The 20,849-nt window shown below is 35.7% G+C and overlaps 1 protein-coding gene across 3 annotated transcripts; it reads left to right on the top strand.

Moving 5' to 3' along the window:
* The first annotated feature begins 33 nt into the window (after positions 1-33).
* Positions 34-19,289, top strand: LOC147534114 (AMSH-like ubiquitin thioesterase 3). 3 transcript variants are annotated; one of them, XM_086647719.1, is made up of 15 exons: positions 115-346; positions 1,050-1,114; positions 1,213-1,288; positions 1,390-1,584; positions 1,852-1,949; positions 2,128-2,233; positions 2,323-2,369; positions 2,530-2,851; positions 2,943-3,032; positions 3,115-3,177; positions 3,678-3,752; positions 4,095-4,157; positions 4,753-4,805; positions 5,455-5,674; positions 19,090-19,289. In XM_086647719.1, the coding sequence occupies exons 1-14, from the start codon at positions 233-235 to the stop codon at positions 5,627-5,629; spliced, it is 1,542 nt and encodes a 513-aa protein (XP_086503845.1). In that variant the 5' UTR covers positions 115-232; the 3' UTR covers positions 5,630-5,674; positions 19,090-19,289. The 3 variants fall into 3 exon arrangements, with proteins under 3 accessions (XP_086503846.1, XP_086503845.1, XP_086503847.1); XM_086647721.1 differs by having other exon boundaries at positions 133-346; positions 2,542-2,851; XM_086647720.1 differs by lacking the exon at positions 19,090-19,289 and having other exon boundaries at positions 34-346; positions 2,542-2,851; positions 5,455-5,866.
* Positions 19,290-20,849: the final 1,560 nt, after the last annotated feature.

Genomic DNA, 20,849 nt, shown 5'->3' with positions numbered 1-20,849 from the left:
AGAAGAAAACTACGGTACATCGCATTACACATTGAGACGTAAGACAATCGATATCAGCCCAGCACGTGGAGTTTTAAACCAGAAAAACAATGTTTATGTCGACATAAACACGCCATGAGCCCATGAATAATCAAGATCCATCAGTAGTCAGGACACCTTTTTGAAGGCTTGCTTGTTTTTTAATCCTCACTAGAAGAGGTTAATCATTGCCGGGAAGAAAGCGCCGGAAATAATGAAGCCACTCGATCGTCCGATCAACATTAGCGCCATGGCTAGGCCAGTCGTTGTCGACAACAAATTCCCCCTCCACTATTATTATCGGATCGCCGATAATCTTCTCAAACAAGTAACCTCTCTCTCTCTCTCTTTCTCTCTCTCTGTGTGATTGATTATCAAGTTCCACTGATTGTTTGTGTTTAATTTTAATTAGGGCAAATAGATTTAACAACTAGTACTTAATTACATCAAGACATTGAATCCAATTACAGTAGAATTAGCTGAATCGCATTTGAACGGATCACAAATTAGGGTATAAGGCTTTGAGAATTAATGTTCTGTTTATTTTTAGTAATAGGGCATCATGATTATTCATATACTACAAGTTATTTGAGCTTAATTTTGTATCTCCCCCCATTGGTTTTTGGAGTTGAAGAGTTTGTTTGGTGTTTGCCAGTTGAGCTCCAGTTTCCTAATTAGTGTTCGAATGGTGACTGCATTTTTCGCTAGGTACTCTATATGGTGGTAACGTCGAATACAAAGGATTACTAACTTAAAAGGAATTTTGTATTTAGGAGTATTACGAGTTAAGTTCTAATGAAACCCTTTAGAATAGAGATTAGGTTTGAGGACATGGTTACTTCCTTCACAGTACCACCACAACAAGAATCTCCTCGCTTATAAATGTACAGTTTAATGGATTCAGTACTAGTTATCGATTGCACTTTATGGGTAGTTATAGATACTGAAATGCACTCAGCTGCAGAATTTTACTTCAACGTTCTCTTGGTAATGATTTTTATTACTTAAAATGATGTGTTTTCTCTATTCAGGCTAGTATTTATCGAGGGGAGAAGAATCTTATAGACTTATATATTATACTTCTGAGGTTTTCAAGGTAAGAAAGGCAGAAGCTTTTTGTCGTTTTGGATACTAGATTAAAGTAAATAAATCTGCAGTATGAATTTCTTTTTGAGATATTCTTTACCTTTACAGCTTGGTATCTGAAACGATTCCACTTCATCGAGATTACCAGGTCGTATGTTCAAAAGAAAGAACATTCTATAGGAAGGTAAATAGACAAATACATACTTGTGTGGTTCCTCTGTTAAGATGTTTAATCATCAACAACTGTTCTGACTTGCTCATTTCTGGATCTTTGATGGCTTTCAGAAACTTTTGGATGTCATTACAGAGTTGGAATCCTTAAAGACTGATGTTTATCGCCGTGTTGATGAACTGAATAGAGCTTATTTCGAAGCTCAACGTGGTCACCCAGGGAGAATATCATATAACTCGTCTTCTTATTCTTTGGAACCCGTGTCGTCCAGTAAGAAGCAAATTCCATCTACCCCATATAATAAACAGGTATGTTTTCATTTAACTTCTCCTCAACACATATTTGGTCCAAATTTACTTGTCCACATTGCTTTGAAGTTGCAAAATGGTTATTCCTTTCCTCAAATATCATCGATTTCTCTAAAAGTTTACTCTTACCTTATAATGTTGTTACTCAAGAGCTCAAATACTTCGCTCTTTTGTTGGAAGAAGAGTTCAATTGTTTTGTTTGTTTCACTTTTTCTTGTTTCTTTTTTCACGTTTTGATTCGAAACTCTATTCATTCTTTTCATTTAGGTCCAGGCATCTGGCAGAACCATAACTCAGTTATCAGTGAAACACAACAATGTCTTTCCGTCGAACACCATGCAGATTGAAAAGCAACTACAAAAGTTGTATGTACATTGCAATACATAATATGCATCCCCTCTTAGTTAAAGCACAAGCAATGAATTTAATCTAATTGTTTCTCTAAAGTGCATGGACATGAGAAGCAGTAACAAAAGCTAAACTTACATTCATCAAACATGCTCGCAAATAGCTTGTCTTAGTCGTTCTTCTTTTTGTCTGCAGATCTTTTAGCTTACCTCCTCCAAAAGAAGAGACATTATCTAGACACTCAATTTTAGGCCCAAATGGTCTTCGGGGAGACTGGCTAGGACCTACTACTGCAGTGAAGGTAATAGTCCGGTAATGTTTTTTTTTCCTGAAGGGTACTGGACGTGCCATTGACTACTGATTACTTCTATCTTATATTATATAATACAGGTCCACTATCCAAGCAATGCTGACTTAACTCCATTAGATATTTCAGGGTCAGGATCTCATATTCAACTTCTATTACATGTGGTTTATGTTAATTTGCATGTTTTCTCCATCCCTCATCCCAAAGGGCTGATTTTCAATGAACATGTTAAATTTCTCTTTGAAATGTATTACCTTGTAACGTTTCTTTCTAAAGTCAATTGGATGTAGCCTTTATGACAGCGGACAAAATATTCATTCAACTGGAAAAGATGGTGATCTTGGAACTGATAAATCTACGATGGATTTGGTTCGGGCCCTGGATGATGGTCGATGGTTAGGTTCTACGGAGGAATCATGTTCTAATTTAGACATAAGTGAAGAGTTATTTCAGTTGAACATAAGACAACCATCTCCTCCTCCAGTTCTTGCTGAGATAAAGCAGGATCATCTTCCAATATCTCCATCGAGAGTTGCTGATCCAAGACCTGGGCCGGCGAATTCTATGCAGGAAGGCGTATCAAACTCTAATTCTTATCAGCATTTACACATTGTGAGACTCTCACTGCCACTTATATTCTTAAATCTATCCAGTAAGTAATGTAATTCCTTACAATATTTTTTCCTTAAATTTTTTGTTTCAGCCTGTAAAGATGATGGAGGACTTCCTCAGATTGGCGCAAGCAAATACAAAGAAAAATTTAGAAACTTGTGGAGTTCTTGCAGGTTCACTAGTAAGTAGGACTAACCATATAAGCTGGCGAAGGACTTGAGATTTAAGGCTATTTATGTTCTAACTATTGCAATCAATTGCAGAAAAACAGGGTTTTCCACATTACAACCCTAATTATTCCAAAGCAAGAGTCAACATCAGATTCTGTATGCTACTTTTTCCCTTCTTCTTTCTTTCACTAATCTTCGTTTTATTCTAGTTTCTTGGTTATAATGTTATCTAGACTTCCATCAAGGTAAGGTAGTTCATCATTCTCCCGACTTGTCTAATCTCAAAAATAAAATAAACTGTAAAATAGAAGAGAGTAAAGAGACATACATACTTCTCTCATTCTCTGGTTCCCATGGAGCAACTAGTTTAAGGATTTTTTTGAATATTAATTTAATAAAAAATTAGGTACACAGAGTTTATATTTACAGAAGTCCCAAAAAATATAATTAAGTAGAGAAAATGGTTCCCAATTAACTGTGAAGTCTCGAGAAGACAGAGATATTCCAACTTTTTCTTTTCGCCCAAAATATATAAGAGTAAGTGAGTATCTTAAGTGTAATGCTATTATGTATTCGCATGTTTCAGCTTTTATTTCATGCTATATGCATATTTTATGTTGTCATGCTTCAAGATTGACGTGTTTGCAATTCTGCAGTGCCAGACAATGAATGAAGAAGAAATTTTTGATGTTCAAGATAAGCTCTCTCTTTTCCCTCTTGGATGGATTCATGTAAGCATGAACATTTAACTTGCAACCGTTCTTTGTTTTTCTAATGTTTCAACATATCAAATCAATTTCTAATCCTTGTTATTCTTAGTTAATGGTGCAAAAATTTGTTACATATGCTACAATATGGACCTTTTAGAAGTACGAATTGGCCAACATTGAACTCCTTTGACTTGTGAAACTGTACAAGATATTTACAGCAAAATAAGTAGATAACTAGAACTAAACTAAGATACACAAAAACCAGGATCTCTTTTATTTTTTTGATGTGATCTTTCAGTCTCAGATATGATCATCATCACTCTACCTATACTCACATGCTGCAATTCCTGATTTCACTTTCAGACGCATCCCTCACAGACGTGCTTCATGTCATCAGTTGATCTTCACACACATTACTCGTACCAGGTGATTATTGGATCACTATCTCTAGCTATATGTGGTAATCTGAAGCTTATTTGATGATTCCAGCTGTATGATCTTAACTGGAAGAAAACTAAATTTTTAGGTAGATGATAGGACGTTATTTAGGTTTAGTTTGCGTTATACACTTCGATATGGTAGAAAAAAGAATTGTGTAACTTCCATCAGTTCATAGAAGTTCTTTTTGGTTTATTATAATCATATTCATTTATTTAGTAATTCCTCATATTATATTAAATATATTTACCTTATATCCATTTTTAGGCATGGATATATGCCATGTGATGGTGGGTGTCCATTAAATTTTGCGTCTACATCCAATGTTGGAACTGTTGGTTAGGTTTTGTGAGTGGTAGTCTTTACTTGAATTCGTAATGGCCGGTCTTCTGTGAAATCTCTGTCCTACAAGCAAGAGTACACAAAGCTATTTTAGAAATCATATATTTATACGTGTATTTGTGTATAACAAAATGTCTTTTGAATATTATTCTTGTTTACATGTCTTCTTGTTTCATTTTATGTTAGTTGCTTCACTATTATTAGTCTCTAATACAAGGTATTTGTGTGGTTTATTTATTAGATAATGTTACCTGAAGCAATTGCAATTGTTATGGCTCCCACGGATACATCCAGGTAGACTCTTTAGTATAGATATCACTGCTACATGCACTTTCGATCTCCAACACAATGATTTGGGTGATAAAAGGAAAAGACATCAAGTGTTGAAAATTTAGCGTTCATATTTGATAAACGTTATAAACCGATTTGGAAAACCTCAAAATATATATTACACATAAAGAAACTGAAAAAGACAATTAGTGGTCCAAGTTTGTAACACAACTTTTTGTTCTTAGTGATTAAGCACACAATGACAGAAATATACGGTAATGAATCAGTATGGAAAAGAACAGTTACTCTTTTAGATGCATGTGAAGGCGTATGCCTCGACTGTTGTTTAACCCGTAAGACAACTGGGTTGATACTAGATAGACCTACGGTGTGGATGGCTTTGACATATCTGCCTGAGTACAAATATCGGTTGAGAATCTCAAGTTTAGTGGAGATCGATAACAAATATATCCTGAACTACTGAGGCCCTCTCTAGACAACAGAAGCTTTTTAAATTTTAGCTTGTGAAGAGCACTTCCGAACTTCAAAGATAATATTTTTTATCATCAAATTGGCTTGCACTCGGATCTTGACTACTTATGAACAGTTCAACTCACTATGTATAGGGTCTAAATTCTCTGAAGAAATTTAATTTTGTTTGTGATACTTGTAGACAACATGGCATATTCCATCTATCTGATCCTGGGGGTGTCTCATTGATCCGGAATTGTCAACAGCGTGGCTTTCATCCCCACGAGGAGCCTTCTGATGGTAGCCCTATCTACGAGCATTGTTCCCATGTGTATATGAACCCTAAATTGAAGTTTGACGTTGTCGATCTCCGGTGATGTTGTACAGTGGACTCCTACTGAGATGCAGTTACAATCACACAGGTAGATATTCTTGTTCAAATCCCAGGAAGATGTGTAAAGTTGAAACTAGCTCCAGAATATAATATGGATGAGAAATAATCCCAACATTTTTAGGGATTTTTTCAGTTTATCAACTGGTTACAATTATTCTGTATAATGTTTAAATCCTTCGAAAAAATATATAAAAAGACTCAGTATCGCTATATTGTTCTATCTCTAGATTCCTCAACTATAACTTTCCTTTTCTTACATGGTGCTTCTGCCTAAGAAAAGCCTGCATTTTACTCCAGGTTGCAGCAGGCTCTTTATTAAAGCTCTCTGCCTTTAGCCCTTTACCTCTATCTTATGCACACGATCTTTCTCATCCCACTGAACAATTTTTGTTACACATGCGACTGCGTCGTACTGTACTTGAAATTACTGAATTGTGCTACTCGTCCATTTTGAATTTTTATCGGGTGCCATACCACCGAATGATGAAGCATTGAGGCTTTTTCATCAATCTGTAGTATATATGTTAAGCAGCACTATGTCATGCATGGTTAGGGACTTGCCCTAAAGGGAAAGACAATACATCAAAGGTTCAGTATTTAAGTTATTAAATATTTACTAAAGTAGGACCTATTTTGCTCTCCTGTTAAGAAGTTGATGGTTTGCTGAAGTCGTTTGAAGACTTTTAGTAACTTTATACCAGCTATTCTTCGTAATTTTTTTTTTTGGCCATCTATATGTTGAAACCGGATCAGTTTTTGATCAATTTGGTCAATCAAACGTGGTCCAAATCAGAAGCAAGACAAACGATTTGATTCGTCTCGCCGAACTCTTGAACTCTTGAATTTAGACTTAAAGTTTGTCAAAATCCGATTTTATATGAATGAGTTATCATTGATTCACCCGGGATATCATGAAATGATTAACTACCATGCAAATGGTTTTATTATTAGTACCAATTTGGAAAAATAAGGTAAGTGAACCTTCCTTAGACCTTGTGATGTGCTAATATTATATCCCTATAGACGATAAGGTTCTTTGCTTCACGCAAGTCGTAAAAGCGCGCGTGATTGTTTGGGGGTTTAGGGCACTTTAGAGGCACACACACTTTGCATCACCACGAAGAGCGATAAGGCGCCATTCGTTTTTTAAGATCAGAGATTTGATCAGACAGTGAAGATGTAATCAATGGATTTAAAGGTTCCGATGACTAAGATGCTTGGTGCTTCTTAATATAGATCTGTTACGGATCTAACGATAGGTGTTCGAGGCACTGGATCTAGATAGATGCGTGAAATCTAATGGACGAAACTACATCCGCAACCCTACAGTCAAGTGTGACTGTTGGAAACATCCATTCTTCTAAAGGCAAACCCGTATGAAGTGTTGCCAATACTCCTATAAGTACTACGAGAATCTAGCAAACAAATACATCAATTGTTAGCATTTCCTGAGTATTCAATTTCACGCATTAGAGTTTAAGGATCATTTTTCAGAAGTTCGTGTTGCTTATAAAGTTCGACAGACAATCAAAATTAAGAGGTGTCATCTTTAACATGATAAATAATCCGTTTTATCCTAGGTGACATACAACATTACTGTTGGTACTAATATAGAAGGTGTAAATTGTCTTAAGAACAAAAGTATCATCGACTCGGACATTTGTTACAGGAAAGTGAGTCGAAGACCCAATTTTAAACTTTTCTTAGTCAAAAGACAAGTTATATTTTTTAGTTAAAAACTCAAAATTTATATTTTTTTGTTAAAATCTAATTATTTGTATTATGTTTGGTTAAATACCCAATATTTTTTGCAAAGCTGTTGCACGATGTTGCAAACTTGTCACAAAGTGCTGCAAAGTTGTTTCAAGTTATTGTTGTACTTGGAGAATTGAAGAATATAAAAAAATTGTTTCTCAATTACTCGAGAGAAGATAAGTTTTTTTTTTTTTTTTTCTGATTTATCAGATAGAAAGAAACCTAAAGTGATTGAACTCTGTTTTTGTTTAACAGAAAGATTGACATTTGTTATAAGAAAAGAGAACTAGAGAACCACCGGCCGCCCACCCAACTAGAGGGACTATTCTTTCTTTTTTGTCACAAATTTGTGGCGAGAACAACTATTGAGCCGATTAGGAATGTCTTCTTCTTCCATAATGGATGCCCTAAAATCATCCAACTTGGTTTATCAATTAATCCAAAAATAAATAGGCCAACTAACTTCCAAACAGGATGATAGATATTTGAACCAAAACCACAAAGAACAAAAATATAAATACATAAAACAACAACTACAAAGAAATTGCATAAAATGGTAGGCTATTTTCATTCAAACTCCGGTTCGAACAGGAGGAGTACGCTTTATCAACCCACTTCATTGAAAGAAAATTACAAACGGAAACTTCAAAGCCACAAAGGTTGAAAAGAAAATACTTATTACATAAAACAAGAAGCTCAAAAAACTTGCATAAAATGGTAGGTCTTTGTTTTATCAATCCATTTTATTGAAAGAAAGCTACTGAGGCGGAACATCAACCCAAAAAAATGTTTTATTCCATGCTTTGAAAAATATGGACAACTATCTTATGTGGACAACGCAAAAAAATTAAATTTTTATATGGACATAAGTTTCTAAGGGGACAACTCTCTATTATTTTCACTCAAGTCCTCTTAGAATCAGATGTATTATTTGATGACCTCTCTCTTTCTCCATAAACCCTAGGTTAGTTTAGTCTTCATCTCTTCTATTACTTGTTCTTCATCATCACCCAAATTTCTAGAGAGAGAAACTCCTTGGAGAAGCATTGGTGGTTATGGCATCAAACAAAGGCAAGGGAGTTGTCATAGAATCTCCCCAAAGACAAAGGTTAGAACCCTAAAACTCTAAAACCAACCATTAAGAAGAAGATGGTACTGATGGCAGAGAAAATTAGAGAAGATGTGGAAGACGAAGATGGATCTGTTGGTTCCGACTCTGAAAACGATGGTGAAGAGGAAGATGAATCTGGTAATTCGGGTTGTGCAAAAATATGGCATAACAGAACATCACTTGCGACGAAAATCTGGCATAATCAGAAAACTTGCCAGATTTTCGTCGTAACTTAGCTTCTGTTATGCAATATTTTCGCCGGTTTTCTCCGAAAATACGGCATAACAGAAGCTAAGTTGCTACGAAAATCTGGAAAATTGTCCGATTTTGCCAGATTTTCGTCGCAAGTTATGTTATGTTTTACCTCATCAATGTCATTAATGCTTATTATAGAACGCCCGGAAAAACTTCTTCAGGTGTAGATTGAGGGATTTTGTCTTCTTCATCCATCTAGGGTTTGATAAAAAAAAATGGTAGAAACTACAGTTTGCTTTTAGTAGAAGTGAAGAAAGAAGAATAAAACTAAGAAGAAGGAAGAAGATGAAGAAGAAGAAGACAATTTAGGTTTTCAATCTTTAACTATTATTTTTGTTAGTAGTCCACAAGTTACTAATTATTAGTATTTAAGACTTTATGGAGTCGTCCCCTTATTAAATCAAAGTCAACTAAGTCAAGCATAGTTGACTCACATCGGACTCGAAAATAGTTGTCCATATAAGAAAAACGGTTGTCCGCGTATTGGCCACCTTAATCTATAGGACCCACATCCACCCAAGTACAACCTTCTACCTCCACCATCTCTGCAACAGAATACCACAAAACCACAATATTGAGGTGAACAAGGACAACTCTAATTAATTAATAGACACCCCTCCCCCTAAGTTTAGGTTATAGGCAAAACTTTGACCGTGAGTTTGAGGGTACTCTCGCAGATGCCCGACTGGCTGTATAGTTTATTTTTTCGAAATGTTGAGGGTGTGTCCCGAATCCTTGACCTCTAAGGTAAAAAATATTCTAAATTATAAATAACTTCTCGAATGCCCGTGAAGTCAAACCAGCCTCTAATAGTAATAATAGATTTCTATTTTCAAATGACCCAACTAAAATTAGGAAAATATTCTAAATTTTTGTTGAAGAACACTAAGAAGTAGAGGCAATTGACTTCTTTTTGCAAGAACATTTTTTCTCCGACTTATTGAAATAAAATTTCATGACACTATACTAGTAAAGATGGTGTGATGCACATATCGTAAACCTAAAGGACATTAAGCCCTTTTATCGTTATCTTTATATGCTCGTGTAAAACCCTATTATTCATTTCCAACCTATACTAGTAGTTCAAAATTTAGATTAGCAAATAATTAACGAACACTTGATAAATTTCTAAATAACATGAAAGAGAAGCTACTTACGTGAAGCAGAGAACACAATCAAGAAGAGAAGACAAAGATAAAAATGATTAGCGATGGTAGACTCTTCTTTGGATTTGTGAGAGAACACAATGCTTAGTTTTGTTTGGCCTTCAATTTTTGTTATACATGCGACTGCGACTTAATTTTATCGGGTGCCTAGCGCTCAACTTGCAAATGCTGAAGCATTGAGGCTTTTTCATCAATATATAGTATATATAGGTCTGTAAACGGTAACTTATCTGATCGGATAGTTATCCGACGGATATTATAAGTCAATATCCGATGATATTAACGGATATCGGATAATACCCAATATCCAAAACTTTAAGAAAACTTTAGATTTGTTCTTTAAATTTTTAACCATTAGATTTGAATAATAATTCTTAAACATACATTTTGTATATTATTATGAATAAATCTTTTATCTTTTATTTTTTATTTTTTATTTTTTTATATTACTTATCGGATACGGATATTTATTGGATCGAATATTAGTGTATCCGTATCCGATATCCGATATCCGAGATTTCGAATATACTTTTAAAATTCGAATATGGTTGCGATCGGATGTCGAATATTCGGATTTATTAACAGGCTTGAGTATATATGTGAAGCAACACTATGTCATGCATGGTCAGGGACTTGCCCTAAGGGGAAAGACAAAGCTTTAAAGGTTAAGTATCAAAGCTATTTAATCATTAAGTTCAACAAAAAAAAGCTATTTAATCATTATTAAAATAGGAACTATTTTGCTCTCCTGTTACGAACTCATGACTATTCTCTCCCTAGTGTTATATAGTCATCCAATTCAAAATCAAATTTCAATGAGTAAGGAAGACCTAGACATTATATTTTTGTTACTAGATAGTCTTTTTCCATTTGAGACTATTCTCACATAAAAAAATTTCTTTTTAGCGGACGATTTGAAACAATTTGTAAGTTATTGCAGGAAGAGCACAAGAATGGGGACGAAGTTGATAAATTGTGGACATGATTACCATGTTGAATGTTTACCGATCAAGAATGCATGTTTGGTCGATATGCAAAGCTATGGTGTGTTGACAGATCAGTCGAAGGAGGAATAAGCAACTCTAGCTAGCTAGGATTCTAACAGATTAGTTGAAGGAGGATTAGGAATTACCCCGTTCCTTTATCTCCTTAACTGATTTATGTAGGTATTTGAAACCACAGGCACAAAGGATGATAAAACAAAAGAAAATACTTATTACATAAAACAAGCTGAAAAAACTTGCATACAATGGTAAGTCTTGGTAATATCAGCCCTATTTATTGAAAGAGAACTAGTGAGGCGAAAACATCGACGGAAAAGGAGGTTCCTAGTTGCAGCAGCCACAACTAAACTTGAGTTCTTCCCCTTCAAAGGATGCAAGACAACTAAAATCTGTAACAGATAGTCCATATTTTTCAAAGCATGGAATAAAACATTTTTTTTTTGGAGAAGATAAAATAGTATCATTAATGAAAAAACAATGCAATGGCAGAAGCCTAGATGGCTAACCATCCAATACACAGACAAAAGACAAGAAAATATAGATACATTAGGCTTATAGCCTAGATAAAGCATCCCAATTCCTAATGTATTGGCTAAAAGGGGTCGACTTGCTCCATAGTTGATTGGTTGCCCAATAGTGAATTAGGCTCTTAGCTTGAATGATGATATTATCCCGTGTAGCTTCTCTGTCACTTTCTATCTCCATAACTCTATAATTACGCTCTAACCATATGACCCAAATGATTGCCGGAGGGGTACAAAGATGGAGGAAGGATTTTCTATCTGTTACTTTCTTTGGTTTCCATTCTATTAAGAAGTTGGAGATTGATTGAGTGCTACTGTTTGTATCATGAGAGGGGATTAAAGCTTGCCAAATCTTAGAAGTGAAGGTGCAATTAAGGAATAGGTGATCAGATGATTCACAATTGGACTTGCACAAAGAGCAGTTGTTTGGAGTTATAAAGCCTCTTCGAATAATCTTGTCCATGGTTGGAGCAGCTTTATAGATGATAGCCCAGAGAAGAAAAGAGACTTTCGAAGGAATACATTTGTTCCAAATCCAACTTGCAACTGGTTGTTGTGAGGATGCAACTTGATGTTCTAGCTCTAAATATAAAGATTTGACCGAGAAACCATGGTTCGAAGGGAGCCACTTACGTGAGTCAATCGAGGAATTGAGGGAAGATGAAGCTTCCGTTGTGGACTCAAGGAGAGAAGTAAGGGGATTAATCTCTGATGTTCTAATTGGCCGAGAAAAATGAAGATTCCATGAATCATTGACGAAAGCGCCACCCAAATTATCCTCTATAGATGCAAATTTCTTCTTGGTAGCTCTCCATAGAGTAGGAAATCTAGACTTAAAAGACCCTCTGCCCGTCCAGTCGTCCAACCAAAAGCTAAGCTGACGACCTCTATTGATCTCTAGTTTGGTTTTCTTCATGATAATAGGGGTCAGGGAAGATATTCTTCTCCACGGGCCAGCATTTTTGGATGTTATTTGGTCGCTTGGGAACCACGGGGCAGCACCTCCCTTATATTTTTCATCAATTATCTTCCTCCAAAAGCTATGAGGTTCTTGTCCATACCTCCAAACCCATTTGCCAATAAGTGCTTTGTTCATCAATGCCAAGTTTTTAATACCAAGTCCACCTGATTTCTTGCTGATTTTGATTTTAGACCAAGCTACCCAGTGATATTTTCTTTTATTTGTAGTTGTTCCCCATAAAAAGTTCCTGATAATACGATCAACCTTCTTACTGATAGAGACTGGCATCAAGAATAACGTGAGATAGTATATCGGAATGGCTGTTAATGTACTTTTGATAAGAACCATTCGCCCTCCTTTAGATAAGTATTTGCATTTCCACGTAGCCAATCTCTTTTGAATTTTATCAATGACCGGATCCCAGAAAGACTTGCATTTGGGAGATTTCCCAAGAGGAAGACCCAAGTAAGAGAAAGGAAGGGTCTCTTGACGACAATGAATAATGCCTTTGATTTCTTCTAGCAATTCAGGTTCCGTATTAACACCTATAACTGAAGTCTTGTCTCTGTTGATGCGGAGACCTGTTAAAGCTTCAAAGCGATGGAGAATTACATTTACAGCTCGGACTTGTTCAATATTAGCTTGTAGAAAAACTATAGTATCGTCAGCGAACTGTAAGTGGGTTATCTCGGTTCCGTGTTCTTTGACCCTTAGCCCATGAATCTTGTTCACAACCTGAGCTTCTTTCATTAACATAGAGAAGATTTCCCCAACTAGTATGAATATGAAAGGGGATAAGGGATCCCCTTGCCTCAGACCCTTGAAGCTTTGGAAGAAGCCATTCGATTTTCCATTGATTAGTATTGAAAAGTGTGCTGATTTCATACCTTGTTTGACCCATCTCCTCCATCTCCATTTAAATCCCATCTTCTGTAATACTACGTCAATTGAGTCCCATCGCACATTGTCGAAGGCCTTCTCAATGTCAATCTTGAATATCAAACCCGAAGATTTTGATTTGGTTGCTGACTCTATCACCTCCGAAGCTATGAGAATAGAGTCTAAAACCTGTCTATTGGCTACGAATGCACCTTGTGTATCAGAAGTTAGCTTGCTGAGAAAGGGTTTGAGCCTATTCGAAAGAGCCTTATTGAAGATTTTGTGGACGCCATTTATAAGACTAATCGGCCGGAAGTCTTTAGGGTGATTAGTGATCTCTTTCTTAGGAACCAGAGAGATGAAAGTGCAATTATGTCTCCAATGTAGAAATCCCACATTGTTATACTCTGCAATCATGATGGTGATGTTGATAATCTCCCATGTATTCTTGTAGAATTCATTTGTATACCCATCCGGACCCGGGGCTTTCCCTGATTTAAGACTTGTGATCACTGAATAGATTTCTTCAATTTGAATCGGCTTCTCAAGAGATGTGGCTTCTGTGTCAGTGAGAGAGGGAAGGAGAGGCAGGTCCTGCCAGTTAGGAGAGCTAGTTGGGGCTGAAAAAAGTTGGGAGAAGAATAAAACAAATGCTTGGTTAATTTCCTCTGGGTCTGTTTTTGTAACTGAGTCAATTTGAATTGATTTTATCAAGCCCTTCTTCTTCTTGTGATTAGCAATGAGGTGGTAATACTTGGTATTCTTGTCCCCATCAGCTATCCAAATTGTTTTGGCCCTCTGGTGCCATTTAACTTCTAAATCAGCTGCCACTTTGTTGGTGTTGATAATCAATGAATTCCTATCATTCATTTCCTCCTCAGATAATCTTCTAGCTACTTTCTTCCAAGTTATTGATATAAGCAATGTCTTCATTTAGAGATTTGTATTTGTCCTCCATATTGTTGAATTTGTCTCTGGCCCACTTTTTAAGGATGGGTTTGAGAGCTTGTAATTTTTTAGCGAAGGAGAAACTGGCTGAACCTGCAAAATAGAAAGAAGACCATGATTCTTCCATTAATTCATAGAATGAATCATGGTTAAGCCAAAAGTTATCAAATCTGAATGGGTGAGGTTGTGGTGTGAGACCATTCGATAAAAGAGATAATGGAGAGTGATCTGAAACAGAACGGGTGAGCATATGAAGGGTAGTTTGTGGGAAGAGTTGACACCAGGCTTGATTACTAAGGACTCGATCAATCTTGCTCAAGGTGGGATCTTTTTGACCATTCGACCAGGTAAAAGTGCCTCCATTCATGGAGTAATCCGATAACCCATTGGAGTTAATAAAGTTGTTAAAACGCTCCATATGTTTAGTGATAACACTGTTTTTGTTCTTTTCTACCACAAATCTGATGACATTAAAATCGCCAATAATCAACCATGGGAACTCATTCAAGCTTAGGATGTGTTCTAATTCCTGCCACAACTTCTTCTTGTTATTCTTGCCTGTAGGACCATAAATATTTGAGATCATCACCAGGAAGTTGTGTTCTTTGATCATGCCAATAGTAGTAAGAGAATGAGATTGAGAGATTGATGATTCTAGCTCGAATTTTTCAGGATTCCAGGTGGTAAGAATGCCCCCTGCCGAGCCAATAGCAGGAACGTGTAGCCATTGCATAGAGTTGTTCCCCCAGATATTACGAATATTGCTTTGAGAAATTTTTTCCTTTTTGGTTTCTTGAATACATAAAACAGCTGCATTTTCTTGCTTGACAATGGTATTAATGGATGCTAGCCTGCCCAACTTGCTCATTGTAGCGCCCCAAATCCCAAATTTCAAGCTAACCGCCTTGAAATCAAAGATTTGAGACCTTCAAACTGGATCCACGAGCAACACCTACCATGAGTGCACAATAATTACCTGAAAAACAAAATAGCTGAGTTAAAACCCAACTGCAGTAGATTTCCTCAAACATAAGTCTCGGGTAGGCAAGCTCAATCCCCAATCAAGGAAGCATTGCATTCATATTCATTATTGGCATTATCTGAAATTTAACGGTGAATACTAACATAATATATCAGTTTTATCCAATCCCTCTCGAAACTAATAATTTATGTCATTTGATTAATTATTAGGTTTTCCGGTTCTCGTATTATTTTAATCTAATACTAACCCTGATAATACAACGATCTTTTTTTTTTTCAGCAGATAAAAAATATCATGCCTTTAACTAAGGTAAACCTTTATGGCCACAAACTTGACATGTACGTCGACAACCACATTATGTCGAAAGACACAATCATCAAACTCTTGTTCAGGTATCTCAGACCAATACACAACAAACATTGACTCTTATCAAGACTTACAAACAAACTCACCAAACAATTCAAGTCAACAACACATGACAAGTCAGAAGGGATGATGCTTATAGTAGATCCTCACGTGGATCCCAATCTCAAACAAACAAATAAAAATATTAATTAACAAACATAGGCTCACCACTAAAAGGTATCTACCTAGGAGATACATTGCCTAAAGAACAGAAACCATGTGAATTATCTCAATAAATTCGTCCATCGGAGACTGTTCTGACACTTTGTACGAAAACAATCATAACTTCTCACTCGAAAATCGGATGAATGAACCGTTTGAACTACTAAAAAGTAGACGAACAGACATTTCCAACCATATAAGAATCAAACTTAGATTAATTATATATCTACACCAGATTTAATTTTAATATGAATTGACGTGCAGTAGACATTGTTCTGACACCTTGTACGAAAACTATCGTAACTCTTCACTCGGAACTCGGATTAACGAACCGTTTGAATTAATAGAAATTAGACAAACATACCTTTCCAAAAATATAAGAATAACACTTAGATTCATTATATATCTACACCAGATTTAATTTTAATATAAACTGACTGCAGTAGACACTGTTCTGACACCTTGTACGAAAACTATCGTAACTCTTCACTCGGAACTCGGATTAACTAACCGTTTGAACTAGTAGAAAGTAGACAAACAGACCTTTCCAAAAATATAAGAATCACACCGAGATTCTTCATATATCAATACCAGATGTAAGTTGAATTTAGACTAAAATACTGTCCTCTCTATATGTTTTATGAAATTCTAGATAAAACTAGTCTCTAAGCCATTTAATCGTTCTTTCATGTGATTAACAATACTATACCTATCATGGAATAAATTGAAAGAGCCTACAAAAAAAATTAGGAGATAGGAAATCTACCTCTTTTCGCGTTAGATGACTTTAAGACCACAACCATGGCTTGTTCTCTCACTAGAGAACTCTATTTCCATCACTTTTCTTCTTTATTCCTCCTCCCATCACTAAGGAGCGGCTGCACCCTCTTTCTTTTCTATAGGGTTTCCTCAAAAGTGAAGAGAAATAGGGTTTTTAAACCCACCAGTATTTCATCTAAACAAAACTGACCTAGACTTTTATTATTTCCATCCAATTTGGTATATCAAGAAAATAGGGGTGTTACACCCATTCCCCTGATGTTCCATGATAGGACATTAAAATCCATTGAGACCAACAACATCCTCATCGAATCTCATTGTAACTGGAGAAATAAGTTGTGTATCTGGTGGTTGTGGTTGGGTTTTGGCTATATTATTAGAGGGTGTGGAAATGTTGGTTATGTTTAATTCTGTTTTAGAGGTACAAGGAAGGAGGGTGAGTAACTGTATATTATTTTTTTATGGAGGGGAACATGTAGTGGGTTCGATACGATTGATGCAAGTGGCTTTGGTGTATTTATGACATTCATGGTGGAGGATGGATGAGATGTGGTCGGGTTCCCTATATATGATAGGTTCTGAGGGGTTAATGGGGTCGAAAAATGGTTTACTGTTTTTGTATGGATCCGTCTCATGGAGGTGAGTGATGTAGTATTTGAGGGATTGAATTTGAACAGCTCTTCTTCTGTCCCTAAAGGGTTTCAACATTGGTGCCTTTTTGAGTTTCCAACCCCAGCCAGAGATCACAGTAACAGGTTTGATAGAGTTGAGGGGTTTAGCATGAAGAGGATCAATAAGTTTACTAGAGGTTTGGTTCCTAAGGGGATGTTGAGTTGGTTTGGGTTGGGGCATTATTTTGTGGGTTTCTTGAGGTGTCTCAATAATTTTTGATGGGCTTGAGAAAGCCCAAGAACCTTGCTCGGAAAAGGTTTGCAAATCTAGGACTTCTAGGGAAGAAAACTGGTTGTAAAGTGGGATGATAGAGAGCATGGAATAAAACATGGAGCAGTAGAATATATATCACAGAAATCTATAGGACCCCCATCCTCCCAAGTACAACCTTCTACCTACTCCACCATCTCTGCAACAAAATACCACAAAATTACATTATTGAGGTGAACAAGGACAACTCTAATTAATTAATAGACACACCTCACCCAAGTTTAGGTTATAGACAACCTTTCACTATGAGGGAATCGGCCCAACTAAAATTAGGAAAATATTCTAAATTTTTGTTGAAGTATAATAGTAAGGTAAAGGCAATTGAGGTCTAATTCCAATAACATTTTTTTGCTTTCAAGACCCTATACTAGTATAAATGGTGTCCTGAAGAAGTTGCACAGATCGTGAAGCCGAGAAGACAATCAAAAAGACAAGACAAAGATTAAAATTATTAGCCATTGTCGACTCTTCATTCGATAAATTTCTAAATAACATGAAAGAGATTAAGAGAAGCTACTTACGTGAAGCCGAAAAGACAATCAAGAAGACAAGACAAAGATAAAAATGATTAGCCATTGTCGACTATTCCTTGGATTGGTGAGAAAACAGAGTGATTATCATTCTCTATTTATAATAACAATGTTTCATTCAAATACTTACCTGATCCGGATCCTCATCGTGCCAACTATATATATATATATATATATATATATATATGTATTTGATGGATTGACATTTTTTACTGAAACCAATAATTTAATTATCAAAAATACTTCAGGACTCCTATAAATTAGGATCTCGAAACCATAGTTAAAAAATTAGGGAATCACTACATTATTTTCACATCAACAAAGAAAAAAATCACAACATAATATTATTGTAGGAAATTTGGTTTAGGGGTATTAATGATATAATATTGATTAACCAGACGATCGAATAATATTTTGATGTCTATACAACGCTTGCAATACATTAGAGTGGACTAACAGCCAGTGGCCATGCCGTAAATTTATTTTGGTAGGAGCACAATTTCAAGGTAGTTAATAAAAAAAATTAAGTAAGAAAAACTACTTGTATTGACTATAAGATCTCAAATAAACACACATCTGTAACTATCCTCGAGGAGTTCGATCTATAATTCTCTTCTTTTTGTCATTATCTATCAAACGAATATCAGGCTTCTTTGATTATGCCAACAATTTGTTAATACATTTTCACTTAAAATATCTTTTCATGACTTTTGAATACTAAGAAATAAACCAAAATTAGGTTTTTATTCTCAACTTGCAATGTAAAATGAACAATGTTTGAGTATATCACATAACTTTATTCACAGATCTTCAGGATCTCCTTTTGTCGGCCTTTAGGGTCTTTTCTTTGAGTCAGTGTCGTGTTAATTTCTTTTCCTTCATGAGGCACTTTGCATTTGAAAGTCCTATTTATGTAACTCTCATGAAGTTTTCAGAGGAGAGAAATAAGGATTATTAACCATGTAACTTTGTAATTGTTATCGCTAATGAATGAAAGTATGGTTTTGCTAAAAAAAAAATAGTTCTGAAAATGTCACAGGTGGATATAAGATTTTCTTGTTCAAATCCCAGGAAGATGTAAAGTTGAAACGGGCTCCAGAATATATTATGGATGAGAAATAATCCCAACATTTTAGGGATTTTTTTCAGTTTATCAACTGGTTAAAATTATTCTGTACAATGTTTAAATCCTTCGAAAAAAAAATACATAAAAAGACTCAGTATCACTGTATTGTTCTATCTCTGGATTCTTCAGCTAAAACTATCAACTAATTTACTCTTGTTGGAGACAACGAAAGATGAGGTTAGACAATTTTTTTTTTTTTTGAACCTTTGATACCATATATCAATAAAAGTCTATTACAAAAGTAAGAGACTAAAAATTAACAACACAATATAATTAAATCAGTCTTCATGGACCAATTCTTCAAAAGCCAAATCATGAGGGGCCGAATTGGCACTCCGAGGGCAATAACGGAACTTCACCCTTCTTTCTCTCGCTTTAACACGCAACAGCTGGACCTCATGTTTTATGCGCCACGGGATTGATTCAGAGCCGTCCGATAAGAGGGTCATCATGACCCTTGAATCTCCCTCAATCTCCACTTCATATAAGAGGTGTTCTTCCACCATTTCTAACCCTAATTGAAGATTTTCTAGACATGTCATGAGGTAGTTGTTTCAGTACTCGTCTCTTTTTTACTTCTCTAATCAATTTAGACTCTGAAACAAGGCTCATTCTCAAATCCAGACTTATAAACTCTAGAAACATATTTCACAAATAAAGCATGTAAAACAACTAAGATTTTTCACTCATCTCTGAATTGATCCTGAGTATGATTCTTGTTGTTGATCTGGGTTGATTTTTGGTAGTTTGAATTAGATATTTCTGACCAGCCACATTCAGAAAATGTGAAATCTTATGCACACGATTCTTTCTTATCCTACTGAAAAATTTTGTTACTCATGCGACTGCGTCATACTGTACTTGAAATTACCGAATTAATTTATATCGGGTGCCTAGCGCTCAACCACCGACTTGCCCTAAAGGGAAAGAGTATATAAAGTGGTAGGCTATTTAAATTATCAACCAATGCACTTCATTGAAAGAAAATTACAAACCGAAATTCCAAAGCCACAAAGGATGAAACAAAATACGCTTATTACATAAAACAAGAAGTTCAAAAAACTTGCATAAAATTAATGGTTCGTATTATTGAAAGAAAACTACTGATCAGGCGAAACATCAATCGAAAAAGGAGGTCCTAGTGGCAGCAGATGCAACTATACGCGAGGTCTCCCCCTTCAAAGGATGAAACACAACTGATGTCTGTGACAGATAGTCCATATGCTTCGTAGCATGGAAGAACACATTGAACATTAGTATAGTTATCACAGTAATCTACAGGACCCACATTCTCCCAAGTACAACCTTCTACCTCCACCATCTCTGCAACAAAATACCACAACATTGAGGTGAACAAGGGCAACTCTAATTAATAGACACACCTCACCCAAGTTTAGGGTATAGGCAACCTTTGACTACGAGGGTTCCACTTTATTGACATTTAGTTCTAAACAAAACTACTACTGGCTGTATATTTTATACTAGGCAAAACAACATTTATGATGTGTTTGGATGGCGGAATCATGAATTCGCGGATTCATGAGTCCTTGGGATTCATGATTTCACGGATTCATGAATCCAAGTAATATTTTTTGGTTTGTTTGGCAACTAAGAATCCTATGATTTATTATTATTTGAGCATTTTTAAACGCCTTTAGAAAAAATATGATTTT

Source organism: Eschscholzia californica, unplaced genomic scaffold, assembly GCF_041429995.1.
Source record: "Eschscholzia californica isolate CP2 unplaced genomic scaffold, dmEscCali1.0.p SCAF_6, whole genome shotgun sequence".
Taxonomy (NCBI): Eukaryota; Viridiplantae; Streptophyta; class Magnoliopsida; order Ranunculales; family Papaveraceae; genus Eschscholzia; species Eschscholzia californica.
The sequence above is the reverse complement of the archived record's forward strand: the minus strand, read 5'-3'. Positions and strand labels throughout refer to the sequence as shown.

Coding starts and splice junctions, on each gene's coding strand:
- LOC147534114 (XM_086647719.1), top strand. CDS start 233: ATGAAGCCACTCGATCGTCCGATCAACATTAGCGCCATGGCTAGGCCA. Junction 2,234..2,322: donor GACCTACTACTGCAGTGAAG/GTAATAGTCCGG, acceptor TATATAATACAG/GTCCACTATCCAAGCAATGC. Junction 4,158..4,752: donor ACACACATTACTCGTACCAG/GTGATTATTGGA, acceptor TTTATTTATTAG/ATAATGTTACCTGAAGCAAT.